The sequence below is a fragment of the Temnothorax americanus genome, unplaced genomic scaffold, assembly GCF_048541705.1.
Source record: "Temnothorax americanus isolate GAGA-0224 unplaced genomic scaffold, ASM4854170v1 Scaffold22, whole genome shotgun sequence".
NCBI classification, from domain to species: domain Eukaryota; kingdom Metazoa; phylum Arthropoda; class Insecta; order Hymenoptera; family Formicidae; genus Temnothorax; species Temnothorax americanus.
Window position 1 is genome coordinate 2,866,516 of NW_027509360.1, and position 14,728 is coordinate 2,881,243.

At 41.8% G+C, this 14,728-nt stretch overlaps 1 protein-coding gene and 1 long non-coding RNA gene across 3 annotated transcripts in view; one reads left to right on the top strand and one right to left on the bottom strand.

Annotated features, from left to right (window-relative positions):
• LOC143898018 (uncharacterized) overlaps positions 1–14,728 on the bottom strand; it is a 223,763-nt gene that overhangs the window by 16,103 nt on the left and 192,932 nt on the right. The window lies entirely within an intron of this gene.
• The window catches only part of LOC143898041 (cell adhesion molecule 2), an 83,313-nt gene continuing 74,484 nt past the window's right edge, over positions 5,900–14,728 (top strand). For both annotated transcript variants that reach the window (XM_077407085.1, XM_077407086.1), the window contains exons 1-2: positions 5,900–6,593; positions 11,675–11,818. In XM_077407085.1, coding sequence (XP_077263211.1) covers positions 11,773–11,818 — 46 coding nt within the window. In that variant the 5' untranslated portion in view covers positions 5,900–6,593; positions 11,675–11,772. The remainder of the gene's footprint in view (positions 6,594–11,674; positions 11,819–14,728) is intronic.

Consider the following 14,728-nt stretch of genomic DNA (forward strand, 5'->3'; position numbering starts at 1 on the left):
ATTTTCTCAGTCAATGATAACTTATTTTCCCGTGCTTGAAAATAATTAAACGTCACTTGTTAATTCTATTATTTTTTATTTTGTAATTTTACATCGCTGTTTACGCATATTCGGCACAACTGTAATCTCGTATAAGAATTAGCGTTTCCATCTGAAATGCACAATCATCGAGTTTCAAGTATGCTGAGAGTAACGATAGAATAAATCGAAATATTGTAAGTATTTTTGGTTCACATAAGCGCGTGCAATTTTGTAGACGCGCAACGTGTACGCAGATCGTATCTTGCAATTATCTTGGACGACGGCCTACCGTATATCGGCCACTTGTTGACGAGCTTCGCCGAGCGATCGGCGCCTCTATAATTTAACTCTGTGCGACGCGTTCACTGTTGGACCAATTAACCGGTGCTAGGGATGTTCGATATACCATGCGATATCACACGCGTAATATCGTAAATCACGCGCGTTATTACGTCTAATTATATCTCCGCTTCTATCTGCCTTACACGAGCAAGAAACATTAGCAGCAACTGATCAATTTCTCCTCTTCAATTTTTCTCGAATTCACAAAATGTATAGAAAAATTTTGATTAATTTTTTACGTTGATTCGTATTGCTTGGCAAGGATAAATTAACAAGTACAAACCAGCAATCTGCGCGAAAAGCTCGAATTTTATATTTTTAATGATTTCGTGAATTATATTGTATAAGTAACCAAAAATGTTTTGTAACATTTCGAGACTTAAAAATCAGTTTCTACTTGCATTTTATAAGCACATTAATCAATCACTAGATATTTCAAGAGGATTGAAAAGCATGGAGATACCTCATACGTTTCTTTTCATATACGTATAGTTTTTTTTCTTTCTAAAGATATATCGCAATAAAAAGTGGATACCAGTCTGGTTACCGACGACAGCTCGTTTCTCGAACTTTCTCTCGCGCGAAAGGGAGCGAGCAGTTTTTACGGAAGAAAACATAAAACTGGTAGATCGAGCTGCCACGTAAAGAAATATGTGGTTTGCCCGTGCATCATATGGAGATATGTTCTATATCAGCAAAGCGCGTTATTCTCCCAGCAACGACATACGTTTTGCAGTCGGCGACCTAGAAATCATAAACCAGCGTATGTGTGATTTCGTGCAAAAATGCGCCTGGTATCGCAAATAAAAAAAAAAGAAGATGCTCTTCTGTTTATTATCGCTAGCAAGTTTAAATAAAACTATGTTTGCGAAATGGACAATGCAGCATCTCGTTACATTTCTTCCCCGTATTATATGCGCACAATACAGGCGAATTAAATCACGCTTGTCCTCTGCCCGTCATATCGAACTAATTAATAAAATGGTAAATATATTTTTTACAGAACTGGACTGTATTATTGCGAAATGGAAAACAGAATCCTAGATTATCCTATGGTAGTACATTGACATTGCCGAGCCAATGCCGAGAAAGGAGCATCTGCGCACCGATTTGCGGTGCAATATATACCAATCACCAAATGCACACTAACTCCGGCGTTCCGACCATTTTAATTATTTTTCCTTCATTGTCGCCGGGTAGTCGAGTCGGGTCGGGTCGGTCGTATCGCGTCGCGTCGCGTTGCGTCGGCGACTCGCGGTAGTTCAAGGAGTCTCGAGAAAATTACAGACAGCTCGATAAATATTAACTCCGGGAAAGACATCGTAGGATCTACGATGTCTCCAGCTGTCTCGTTCAGCCGTGCCGTTCTGATGCCGCTTCGCTTCTACCGTCTCGTTTGCCATCCCGGTAGCTGACTGCCGTCGCTTGAATCCGAGACCGGTTGCTTAGGAGGCGATGGAGCGACGAAATGCAATATAATCCGTGGGGAGAGGGGGAGGGATTGTGATAAAATGAGAAAAAAATAGATGGTCGATATCATCTTCGTCCAGAACGCTTATTATTTCTGTTTATTCCCGGGTTAAGTAGTACGGGTCAGTATGTAGGCGGCCGACGAGTCGGAGTATCATATAAATCTCTGAAAGTTGTCTGTCTACTGTGGGCTATTACTACTACTCGCTGACTGAGTAGTCATTCTCATCGAATGCGCGTTTTTTCACTTGCGCTCTGCTTTTATAACGGGCGAAACTTTGCGCAATACGATGGCTAATTACCGTTAATTATTTGAAAACATAGACCAAAGAATAAAATCGATATAATATTACATTCTTTCTTGTAATACACTGAATGGCATTGGATATATTTTTTTTAAATTGACAGCATTATTTTGAGATGCAGAATTTTTATACATTTTCCGCGCTTATTTTTTGTTCGTTATTTGTTTTCTCGTCAGAATGCGAAACAGTTTTATGGTTAAATTTCGCTTTTGGCGTTAGTTATTTCGTGGTATATTATAATAAAATGAAATGTAGTGTTATATTTTTCTATAGATATTTCCAATAGCAAAGTCGTCGTGATAATAATGATAATAATACCAGCAACACATTTTCATCTTTATTTTCCAATTCGTTCCTGCGGAGTCGCAGACTGTTTCTCATAAGTTTACAAATTAGCGGAAAATTTTGTACAATTGCGGAGTAGTTACTTTCGTCGTCGCATCGATTTTCTTAAGAAACAGACGCAACAACATTCAATTGTGAGTGCTGGTTCTCAAATCAAAGATTTAATTGGTTCTTCTCTCGTCTTGGGTGTCACGTAAACCGATTACGCATTTATTTATGTGTTAATAACCGTGCGACTGCAGCGTAATTTATAAATTATTTGATTTGGTTTCTATGAGTTGTCAAAGTAAAACGCTCCCGATTATACCGAACTGCCGACTAAAGAGGAACGACCGAGCGCGCCTGTGCGATGAAGTAAGTATTACAAAGGAGAGCTTAGTAAGCAGAAACGGATTCCTATAAAATGCGATCGTTTCTTACGAAAGAGATAGCGTTTATCTTGCAACGAGTAAATTGTTGTCTTATTTATCTCTCTCAAAATCGAGTGCTCTGTGGATGATGTTAACGATAAAAATAAGATTAAGGTAAAACGTAGATATATAACCAGCGGTTTTTCGTCCGCGGTATTACATCACAAATTATATTTTTTTAAGCGAGTAAATCATTACCGTTGCATTTATTAAAATTATAATAAAGAATACATTTCTCTCTCTTTCTCTCTATCTCTCTCTCTCTCTCTCTCTCTCTCTCTCTCTCTCTCTCTCTCTCTCTCTCTCTCTCTCTCTCTCAGAAGTTTATCTAACCTCATTAATCATTAAAGAACTCTAGAGATAATAATGTAACTGAATAGCCAATTAAATTATGCACACAATTTTCATAATGAAAAACGTGCAGATGAGCAATGTAGGGATTTACAAAGAAAGGATTATACATCCGTTTTGCTTTAGCATTAACCCAGCGTCTTGATTTCGTCGAAACGCCCCGCGGCGCAATATCGAGTAACAGAGGAGACGAAACGATGCGAAGGCACCTTGCTCTTTGATCCCGCCTCCCACGGAATTTCGTTTCATCTCGAGTATGCGCGCCCGTTCTCCGGCCCCGAGATGAAGCGTATCGCGGGCGTGAACGCTTAACGGTTACCGGTACCCGTTACCGTAAACGCGCGGAACGCGCCCTGTTATATCAATTTCGGTTTGCGGCCCCAAGGCGAAGTCGACCGGAAAGAAGATCGGCGAATTCCGGGAGAGACGACGGTCGATCGCACACGCCTGCGGATGCAAATGAAAAGAGATTATCATCCCGCCTGTACGCAAATATGCGGGCTGCCTCGGATATGCACCTGCGCGGTGCATTACGCAGTTTCTACCGCGTATATTTTCTCGCTGCCCGTCGCCGGGCATCGTTCTTTCGCGCCGACAAAGTGGAGCGAACGTGCTCTCCAGCGGATACCGGCCGCGAGGAGAGAGAGACAGGGTAAAATTAGTTTCAACCTCTTGCGGTTCCTTCCTCGCTCAGGACCGGATCTGTATGGAAACTAACCGCCTTCTGTTGCGGCTGGCAAGTGAACGGGTCAGTTGATGCAAGCTTCACGATTATATAATATTCTAGTCGAATGGTTCACGGGTTATTATTATTAGATATATAAATAATGATTTGCATTTTTTTATTATTTACTCCAGTTTTTTCTATTATTGATGATTGTTCATTGAATAAATATCTATTAAATAAAAAAGAGAGGAAGCAGGAGAGAGAAAGAGAAAGAAGGAGCATAATTATCACTTCGTGCGGTCACACTGTTTATTAAACGGCCAGTCATCAACGCATTTAAATAGCTGGCGCAAACAAATCAGTGAATCGGTGTGCAATTGAACGTGCGCCGCGAGTGCCCGGTCGATCGCGATTGTTCGGACAATTAGTCGAACACGAATAATGCCGCGCGCGAGAGCCCCGACGCGAAACTGAATTTACGTGACTTCTGGGTCACGTACAAGTTGCACGTTCGCCAAAACAACAATAGAATTATCCGCGTCGTGGACGCGCGTTCTGCGAAGGCAGCCGTCTTCGTCTTCGTAAACTTTGATATAGCACGAGCTGGTTTTCTCGCTCGTGATTCGCCGAGCGAGTATCGATCTAACGGGAACGAGAGTGCGACGAGTTTAAGAGTACGCGAACGCGATCGTTGCGAAGAGATGGTTTGGCGACCTGAAAATTGCCGCCCGAAAAGTGACGTAAATTACTCGCGGGAAATATATCTCGAAAAGCGGTCGAGAAGAATTATTGTTCCGCCGAGTCATCGATAATCACGATTATACCGAAGTGACGTTCTCCCCACCGTTCTGACAATGTACGCACCCAAGTTTGCCCCCATTTTCAGATACCCCATAATCACCGAGAAACAAGTATTATCACGACACGACACGGCGTAAATAGACGCCGATGATGATCCCCGATGTCTCTCTATAACCGCGACCCTCAACCTTTCATGAATTATCAATTCGAGATAGTTTATTCGTATCTTCATTCATCCGGCATTCGATTATGTACAATATACGTGCTCGTAATTCTCTTTCAGACATTCTATAATTCTTCTGTGGCATGTATGCACGTTGTGAAACTCTCAAACCGCAATTAAATATAAAGTCTAGATCTGGAAACGAACGAAATAATGTATACGCGCGCGCTGATCTGAATTTTACAACAGATTTTTTTAAGCGGTACCGTATCTGGAGTGGTATTTCCTGAAATATGCACAAAGCACAGACGCCAATCCGGAATTCAGGATGGAATTTATACTTCTCAATTTAAACGTGTAATATCAATAGCAATCGCAGCGTACATATAGACTCTCTTTATATTTTTCTTTTAGAGTCTGTGTTCTTTTGATCGTGCTATTTTAATATCTTTTTATTTAATCTTCAGTTTGAAGCGTTATTAAATTTACGTGTCCTAATTGCATTCGACGATAAAAAACGTATCTGCTGTAAGTCAGAATAAACAAATAATTCTTTTATCTTAATATATCAATTGTTACGTTAAATAAATATATTTAGCTATCATTTATATACCTATAATAATTAACAACTCAGACATAAAATTACAAGTATTTTTGTAACAACGTTGACAAGAAATAAAACTCCCTTTATAGTGTATAATTCACAAAAAATTACATCTTCGGGAAATGACCGCAAAGGCATGTCTCACCATAAAAGCCAATTTCACGATCAGAGAACGAGCTGTTCAGCGACGTCTCAAAATAATAATAATGATGATAATAATAATAACATAATAAGTGGAAACGAGGGTAATGATCGTGCATAAATCGCTATTCAGCGTTGGGCGCCTCGGCGCTCGTCGACGATCGTCGCCGACTACGCGGCTCGGCGCATGCAGTTGCACCTGCCGGGCACGAGGCGCGCAAGCGCCCAGGTGCTACAAACCGCCGCACGGAGGTAAAACGACGCGCGGTCGAGCTTTCGTAGTCGGCATCGGCCATCCGCGACGCGAACTTTCACCCGGTCGACGGTACCGCGCGTGTCGCGGCGCGACTTACAAAGTTGTTTGTTGCGCGTTGTACGCCGACGTACTCGAAGCGGAGGAAAGAGAGACATTTTTCACCTCTCACCTTCGCAAATTCTGGCTGATATACGCGCAAAAACGTGGCGCGAATTGAAAAATGTGCAGTTGATCTTGGAATTCGGAAAGTTAATCTTCGGATCTTTGTTTTTCGGCGATCGCGCCAGTGTGCAATTTGCTATCAGCGAGGAAATATGGGGATTAATCCAAGCTGGTGTTTACACATATTTTCGGATTGACTTACGCGCACACGCGCGTGCAAGAACGATGTCTTCTCTTCGAGGACGGTGCCGCACGGGCGAATTGCAGTCGTGCCGCGTCGAATGCAGGCGTTGATTTTATCTATTTTAATCGCGCCCATAGGCAAACGCGTGCACGCGAATGGAAAAACTGTTTGGGAAAACAAAAGTTGCGGGCGACCAAAAGCGTCGCTGTCTCTAATTTTAATTTTGCCGGCCGTCCTGACCGGTTTATATAAAACCGCGTTTTCGCGTTTTCGATTGCTCGATCGCGCGATGAAACCAGCCGGCCGGAAGAATTTCGATGCTGTCCCCGGAATTGCGGCGAGCCGCTCTTAACCCGGATAGGGCCGCGAAGGTAGGCTGAAATACCGCGACAGCGCAACCAATGCGGCCTCAAATCGCCCAGCAACGCGAGTTAACGTACCCGCGCGTTTCAAAATAAACCACGGTCACGCTAAAATTTCGATATCGGTCGGAGGCACGATCGCCAATAGCACGAGTTAACAAGTGTATCGTATATTGTCGCATAATATACACAATCGTTGTCGAAAATCTCTTTGTATTCCAGAAAATGATAGCAATCGTATAGCGGTGGTACCGATATATCCCCGAATTGGTCCTCAATGCGAATTAATACGTGCAATTCAAAATAAATATGCGGTTTTGCAAAATTTCAACCGATCGGAATCTCGATCATGAATAGTATACGAGTTCATATATATCCACATTCTCTGCTATTAGAATTATATGGAATCATGTAAATTATGCTGCTTGAATTAGCTCACAATCAATGCATTCAATTCGAAATAAATGCGATTTCGCAAATTTTCAGTCAATTGAAGGCCTAAACTGCCATGTTTATCATACCAGCATACGTGCAATGCGAATTTTTCTTTATCTAAAATTATAGAAATTCGGAATTGAGTGATCCGTGCAGCTTACTTTACTTGATCGATATAAAGCCCATTCCCCGCAGGCTCAATTATTCGATTGATTATTGACGATCAGGGATCTATCGCTTTTAAGATTTGCATTTATGTGTGTGTGTGTGTGTGTGTGTGTGTGTGTGTGTGTGTGTGTGTGTGTGTGTGTGTGTGTGTGTGTGTGTGTGTGTGTGTGTGTGTGTGTGTGTGTGTGATTAAGGAAACGTATTTAATAATCATAATAAAACGTAATAAACTTCCACCAATTTTCTTTCTGTAACTATTAAATTCTTGCATGGTCTTTTTACGGGTAGTATTCAAAGCAAAACTGATAAAATATTGGAGGAATATTTCATGTACGAGTACATGAGGAGCACACACACGCTTATACATACACGCATATCTAACCGAGATTGCTCGTTCGCGCAAAAGCATTGAAATTTATTAAGTAAGGATACAAACGAGGAAATATCCGTTCAATAAATGCGAGCGCTGCGCTGAATCGAGATATGATTATCGAAGCGCAAGCTCGTCCCCTTGCGTTTTCGACAAAATTGTGGGAAACCGCACTTAAATCGAGATCTATAGAACTGTAAGACACGAGGGATGGATTGCGAAGTCAAGTTATCGTGTATATACTCAGGCAGAACGATAAGATAATAAAGAGCAAAGGACATCGCGTCCGTTGCTGATTGTGTGAATCGCTATCAGTAAAATAAATGATCGGTCGATTATGGCGAAAAGGGCGAAAGCGGAAATGGAGGGCGCGCGTCACATTGGCTTCGATTTGGTATGAGAAATCGAGCGATTTTATCGAACATATACGCCAATGCATATCGATGAAACGAGAGCGGTGGAAAGCGAGAGCTTTTAGGGGAAAAAAGAAGAAATAAGAACAATGCGCGGCGGGGCTAGAATTTCGTACTCGAAAACGTGGACCGTGTCGCGGCAGATGGTAGTTATGGATAGCGATGAGATCGAAATGACAATTGAATTGGCGACGGTGATAGCGGCAAATAGTCCCACGTATTGGCGACTGGAAATCGCACGTGAAATTAGCGATCGACAAGATTGGCACGAAAAATTCACGGTGTTAGAATTTAACAGATTCGGATAAGTACCACGTTAATCTGATTGACAAAATGAAATCTTAGTACTGGACATGTTAAGCGATCTTTCAACAGGTTGTTAATAGAAAGGGACATAAAATTGCGTTACGTTAAAAAATCTCACGCGTAGAAGAGGGATTTTTTTTAACGGAAGGAAATAAACCTGCGCTCTCCTAAGCAAGAGAGGAATGATACAATGTTAATTTGATACAATATTTAAAGTTAACATTCAGTCGAGAGAGGCTAACCCAATCTTGTCCAGAGAGGAATATTTACAGTATCGATCAAGTATTTCCCCCTAGGACTAAGTTCTTAACTTTCATCGCATGATGGCAAAAAGGTTCGTCTTGGGTGATAAAATCCTCTTCGTTTATTCATATCGTAATACTGCCGTCGGAAGAATTTCCTCGTGAAGGCAGAGTCGACATAGATATACAATAAAAGTACGATGGTGTGTGAATAAGTCAGGAATGGGTAGGCACATCGCCCCTTATTCGGACGTATCCGAAGGGGAATATTCGCTGACAAATCGATTCTCATAGGCCACACACGATCGGGCCGTCCGTCGAGCGTCGCGCATGGGATTGTGTTTCGCGCGGCCCAGCCGCCTGCGCACGTGAGTACGGAGGGGAAAAAAACGGGAACAAGGGGAATGCGAGGATAGTCTTGCCGAATAAATAAACCATGGCGACCCTACAATTGTGAGTTCCAGCAGACCTATCGAACTTTCAAACTTGGAATCATTTACGAATGTGGCGCGGCGTGGCGTGGCGTGGCCGTTGCAGCCTCGAGATAAATCGCGTGTGAAGGTATCGTACTACGCGCGAACCACGACATGAAACAATATTTCTCGCTTCGCTCGCGGCTCTCTATCGATATTGTGCGCCGCATAAAACTTCGTAATCGTGTTTAGGCTTGTCGAACTTTTCGCGTTTCGGCGTTCCAGCTCGCTTCTACAATTCGGTACCTTCGACGATGTAGAATATAGACCATGAAGAGAAAAATGAATGTACATATATAGTCAGAAATCGCCATATCTACACAATTCATAAATTCGAAAAAAACAATATGCAGTAGGTCAAATCTAGTCAGTTTTAGCTTTCGGTATCAAATGCACACGTGCGGCACGGAAATTGTATTACTGCTAATTTCCGGCTGCCCGATGATGCTGAACCGTAAAATCAAATATATGTAATATTACTTCCGTAGAGTAACTTCGAATTGAATACTCGAATGTTATGCCGAGGTAGCAAAGAAAAGCTTTCCGAGGTATGATTTCCGATGCACGTTGCACATATGGCTCGGATCAACGGGCGATACTCGTGGGTAAACGGAATCCTCGCAAGATACATCCCAATTATAAACACAAATCACTATTTCGAAGTTAGGCATCAGGTCAGCCCCGCTTGATAAACAGCACCATCCCGTTCGATCTCCACGCTCATTAGCAGCGACCGTTGTGCAATCCATGCGTCATCTCTGTACCTATCTATCTCCTCTGCCTGCGCGACGATCGATCGGCGAAGCGATGTATACATCGTATCGGCAACTTCCTCCTAAGAGCGTTGCTCTGTCGCGCGCGCGGCTGATGCGACGTCTCGACGCCGGACGACGCCCGGGACTTGCAACGCAAACTCGCAACAAGTTGCATTTAAAATCCGCATCTACTGTCCGTAGGAGCAGTTGCGCGGCAGTTTCGTCTCTTTTCTTCTCCTCCCATTCTCCCCCGCTCGCCTAGCGCATCGCGTCTCCCCCCCCCTCCGGAAACCCCGTCAAATCGCCGAGTATTCTCGACTGATTCGGGCTATTCAGACAAGAGCTCGCCCGAGATTTCCCGTCCGCTCGGCCCCAGGATTATCCCTGAAATTCGTTATGAATTCATTCAGGGGTATACTACGCCGCACGGATTGAGCTGCGTTCGGTACTGCCACGGCGGTCTTCTGTCTTGACAGCTGGTAATTATTAATGAGATTAACTCGCTCATTTCGAGTGGAATGTATAGGTGGAGGGAAACGCAGGATTGCTCGGTCGTCTCTATTTTTGGGCGTCGCGGCGCCGTTCTGCTTTATTCATGCGCCTCAGTAATTTTTATGCTCGCTCATTAATTCGGTTCCATCTTTACGGTGGTCGTTGAGAAGCACGCCGTTTTCCTCGCAAATGCGAATTAAAAGGCGTTGCACTTTGACTTACGACTCCTCGCAACAGGGAAATCCAGTTAAGCAGCGGGCCACGTGGAATTACCGGAATTTCTCGACCGAAAGCTTCAAAGATGAAGAGCACTCGACTTGCTACGGAACGAACGCTTTTAGCACCTTACTTTGGTAAAGTAAAGAGAGAGAATAGAAAGAGAAAGAAAACTTTCAGTCGTGAACAATTTTTAACTGGCCGGGTAAAAGGAAGAATGTCGCGGGAGGTCAGTTCCCACAAGAATGCGCCAGGATGGACGCGCCGGATAATGTCAATCCGCGGATATCGGGTTAGATTCTTTCAGATGCCTCGTTTTCTCTCAACTGACAACCAATCGAAATATCCCTCGGTATAAAATGAGTATAAGCGCCGCGACAAGCGGGTAAATATAAGTCGCGAGTAAATATATACGGGATAAGGAGGTCGCGCCCCTTAACTGCGTATACGTTTCTTCCCTGGTTCAGACGCATAGTGAAAACACAATAACCCGCGGCAATCATTAAATTTAATTGACAGTGGAATAACGAAGAAGCTCGCCGCTAATTAAGACCTGGCGCGATGGGCATTTTCGCGCGTGCCTGGCGAGTTCGCCTCTTTTCTTCTTTTTTTTCTCTTTTTCGCTATCAATTCTGCAATTGTCTCTAACGCTATGGATGTGCCATGCACAATTCTTTTTCGCTTGAACTAACCGTGCCGTGAACGCGCCTCCGAACCAACTAACGCGTGGCTGGTGATTAAATTCAAATAGTTAGGTAGTTGGCAGTTTCGTATAAATGGGACAACGGTGATTATCCAAATAAGCTTTATTATCTATGAAAGTATGATTAAATTGTTATTATTATATAGATTAGAAAATAATGAGGGTGTAATTAATAACTGTCAGAAAATTAAGAGCGATGATCATTAGCTTTTTATTACAATAATTATCCCGTTGATCCAATTATTGAAAATGCTCAATTAAGCTCTCGATAGATACTATAATCAATTTCGTGAAAAGTAATCGACATGAGAGATTGCGCTTTAAATTTTTAACCAAAAACCAGATCAATTTTGAACATCCACGAGATTAATGGATTCAAATTGTATCAAATTAATCTTTTTGACGTGAACTGATGGGAGGTGTTACATTTCCCATCTACGCTGCGTGTGGACAAACGCTTCGTTTTTTTTTTTTTTTTTTTTTTCATTGCTATTACGCGAGATTTCTGTGACGTCAGGAAGAAGATAATTGTTGGCAAGATCGCCGCCAGTCGTCGAGGAAACTGGGTGAAAATTACGAATCGTGGACCGGAGGGTGCGCGAGCGCCGCCGAGCGATGGATTTTATGTTGCTGCTCCTCGTGATGCTGCTGAGACAAGAAGGTGAGTGCTTTCACTTACGCGAGCTGCTGCGCTTTCGAGCGCACGAACGCACATCGGTCTCATCCCGCAAACGCGTGCTTGTCCCTTCGCTACATCTACTTTAAAGGATAAACATCCTCTTTCTCCACCACCCTCCTCTCTCTCTATCTCTCAGCGATGACTTCCTTTTTTTACTCGCCCCTAAGGATGCTAACTACTGCACTGTATTTTAAGCACGTGCTTCGAGAAAGCCACAAAGACTGTGAAAAGCCATTCGCGAGAATCGGTCTCGCTCGTGAAAATCCTTTAAGCGTTAAAATTGTAATGAAAATCTGATTGCGTTACATATTATATGTACTTTTTAAACTGTCGCGTAACGAGTATGACATTTGTTGGCTGAATTATGCATTATAAATATGCGTACATTTCTGTCCATTACGGAAACAAGTGCATACGGAAACGAAACGTAGACATGGCATTGTTCTCTAAGCTGTTAATATAGATATACACTATATTTATAGAAACTTAAATTGATTCTCTCTCTGATATTACATTATTCAATTATATTATTTGTAAATTTAATGATTATAATTAAGATTCAATACGCGGTAATTTTTGTACCTATCTCTGTGCTGCATATAGTAAAATTTTTCCTTCGTATATTTTACTACTACAGTAATAGATATAAAGTTTTACATTTAACCAATTGGATTTTTTAACTCATCGATAAAATATAAAAGTTATTATCTTAATTATCATCTTAATTAGTCGAATTATATTATAATTTTTAGTGAAAGAAAATAAAGTAACGCTATTTATAAGAATTATTAAAAATTAGTAAAATTCTCATCAGTTCCAGAGTTCGAGAAATAATTAAATAAACGTGAGTAAATACAGTGTGAAACGCAGCTGCGCCATAATTTATAATTACGTGATGAAATAATCTGTCTTATTGTTAGATGGGAATTGCAATCGGAAAGGATAGTTTTCACCGAGTGGCACGGTTATCATATCGCAAATAAAACATCGCTGTTGAAATTATAACTTAATAATAGCGTGCTTGATACCAATCAATTTTATCGTAAATCAGACAAATTACCGGGACCGAAACATACGGCATTTCCAAGCGATATCAAAAGCGACGTTCGCGCAAACTGATACCATGACATTTCACGTACGAATTACAAACTCGGGCTTGATATAGAACACCAATCAAGCTTGTAGACGCGATAGTTTCGCTTTCCTCACGATCCGTCTTTAACAGTCGGGTTCAAGATCGTCGTCATTAGTTAGCCCCCTCTGGCTAAGGTATATATAGTTCAATGGGTCTATCACGAAGAGCATAACAGCCGAAGATGCGTACGTTGCAGACGATGTATAGCTCATAGTGGTTCTCAAATTTTAATATCTCGACTCCGCCGCCGCCGCGAGATACATAAATTTATTTAAAGCTTTCACGATGGCGCATAATTTGGTGCGCGATAAAGCGCAAGTTTTATGACGCGTCTCGGGATAATGCGCTTTAAAAACAAACGCGTAATAAGAATACGCATAACTTGCATAATTCACTGCGGAAACGGCGTCTGACGGCGTTGTTTCCTAACAGTTCAGACACATGGTATAGAACGTGGTATAGAATCACATATGCGCATATCTTTCTCTTGTACATAAATATCGCGATACATTAAATCACAAAAAGTTATATTTCATCTGCATGAATTATTGAATTATGATCCAAACCGAACAGAAAGAAAATAAACCATCAGCTTACAAAATTTACTATAAAGCATCATTAAAAATTTAACAAAAGATGTTTCACGCTGTGTTAAACGCTGTAAGATACATCTTGTATTAATGCTTTTTGTTATTAATTAAATAATATGATGTCTTTTGGGTTTTTCGAAAAGCTTTTCTCTTTCCTTTTTGTTTACGAGAACTTGTTAGATAATTCAAGTTGGTAGTAGGTTGCAAATAGCACTTTGAGAATCACTGAGACGTACATATAGTGTAGTTACCTACAAGCTAAACCCATCCCTACGCTAAAGTTTCCTCTACCGTTCTATACCCAAGTATTTGATAGCTCTTGTAATTTCCAAATGGCCGTTCCCCATCTCGTTTGTGCCGTTCTTTTTTTTTCGATGTGATCTGTTCTTCCTTTCTCAGTTTAGCCCCCAATCTGGGTACGTAGCCTAACGAGGATGAAAGGTTGAGCTTGTTTTAAGAGCAAAGAACGTAAGGAACGGTTAAAAAATGACGCTATTTCTAATTACATTCCGCCCGTTCCTTCCCGGTTATCATAATTTCAACGAGGGTGCACGCAACGCAAAAAAAAATAGAAGTCAAATGAGGGTGAATTAGAAACTTGAGAAGAGAAAGAGGAAGAAAGAGAAAGAGAGTCGAGGGTGCGCGTTGAGTAAGAGAGCCAGAGTGCAGGATGGCTGGGATTTATTACGTTCCGGTAGGCGGCTAGGCGGCCGAGAGAGAAGCGGCGAAGAAGCGAGCGTTACACTGTGGCGAAATAAAAGTCTCACGTTAAGGCAAGGCAAATGGTGTAAAAGTCAAAATTAAATGGGCAGAGACGAAACGAGTTTGGGAGCGGTTAAAAGGTTACGATCGCCGAGATATTAAGTAACTGCGAATACGGAGATGCTTTCTATATCAACTGCCGGCGAATATCTACGGAGATCACCTGAGATTTTGCATCCGTCACGTCGACACGTGAAATAACAGTTTGCGGTTATGAAATTTCGCGACAGTAAAGTTTGACATACACGTCTCGCGAGTGAAGAATCGAATGGAACGCAGACTTCAGTAAAACGAATAGCAAAAATGATATAATAAAATAAACATGGGAACCAGCGAATGTTTGTCTACTGAAATTACTTTTACACAATAAATGCATATAAGTCAATTGATAACTAAGAAATTATG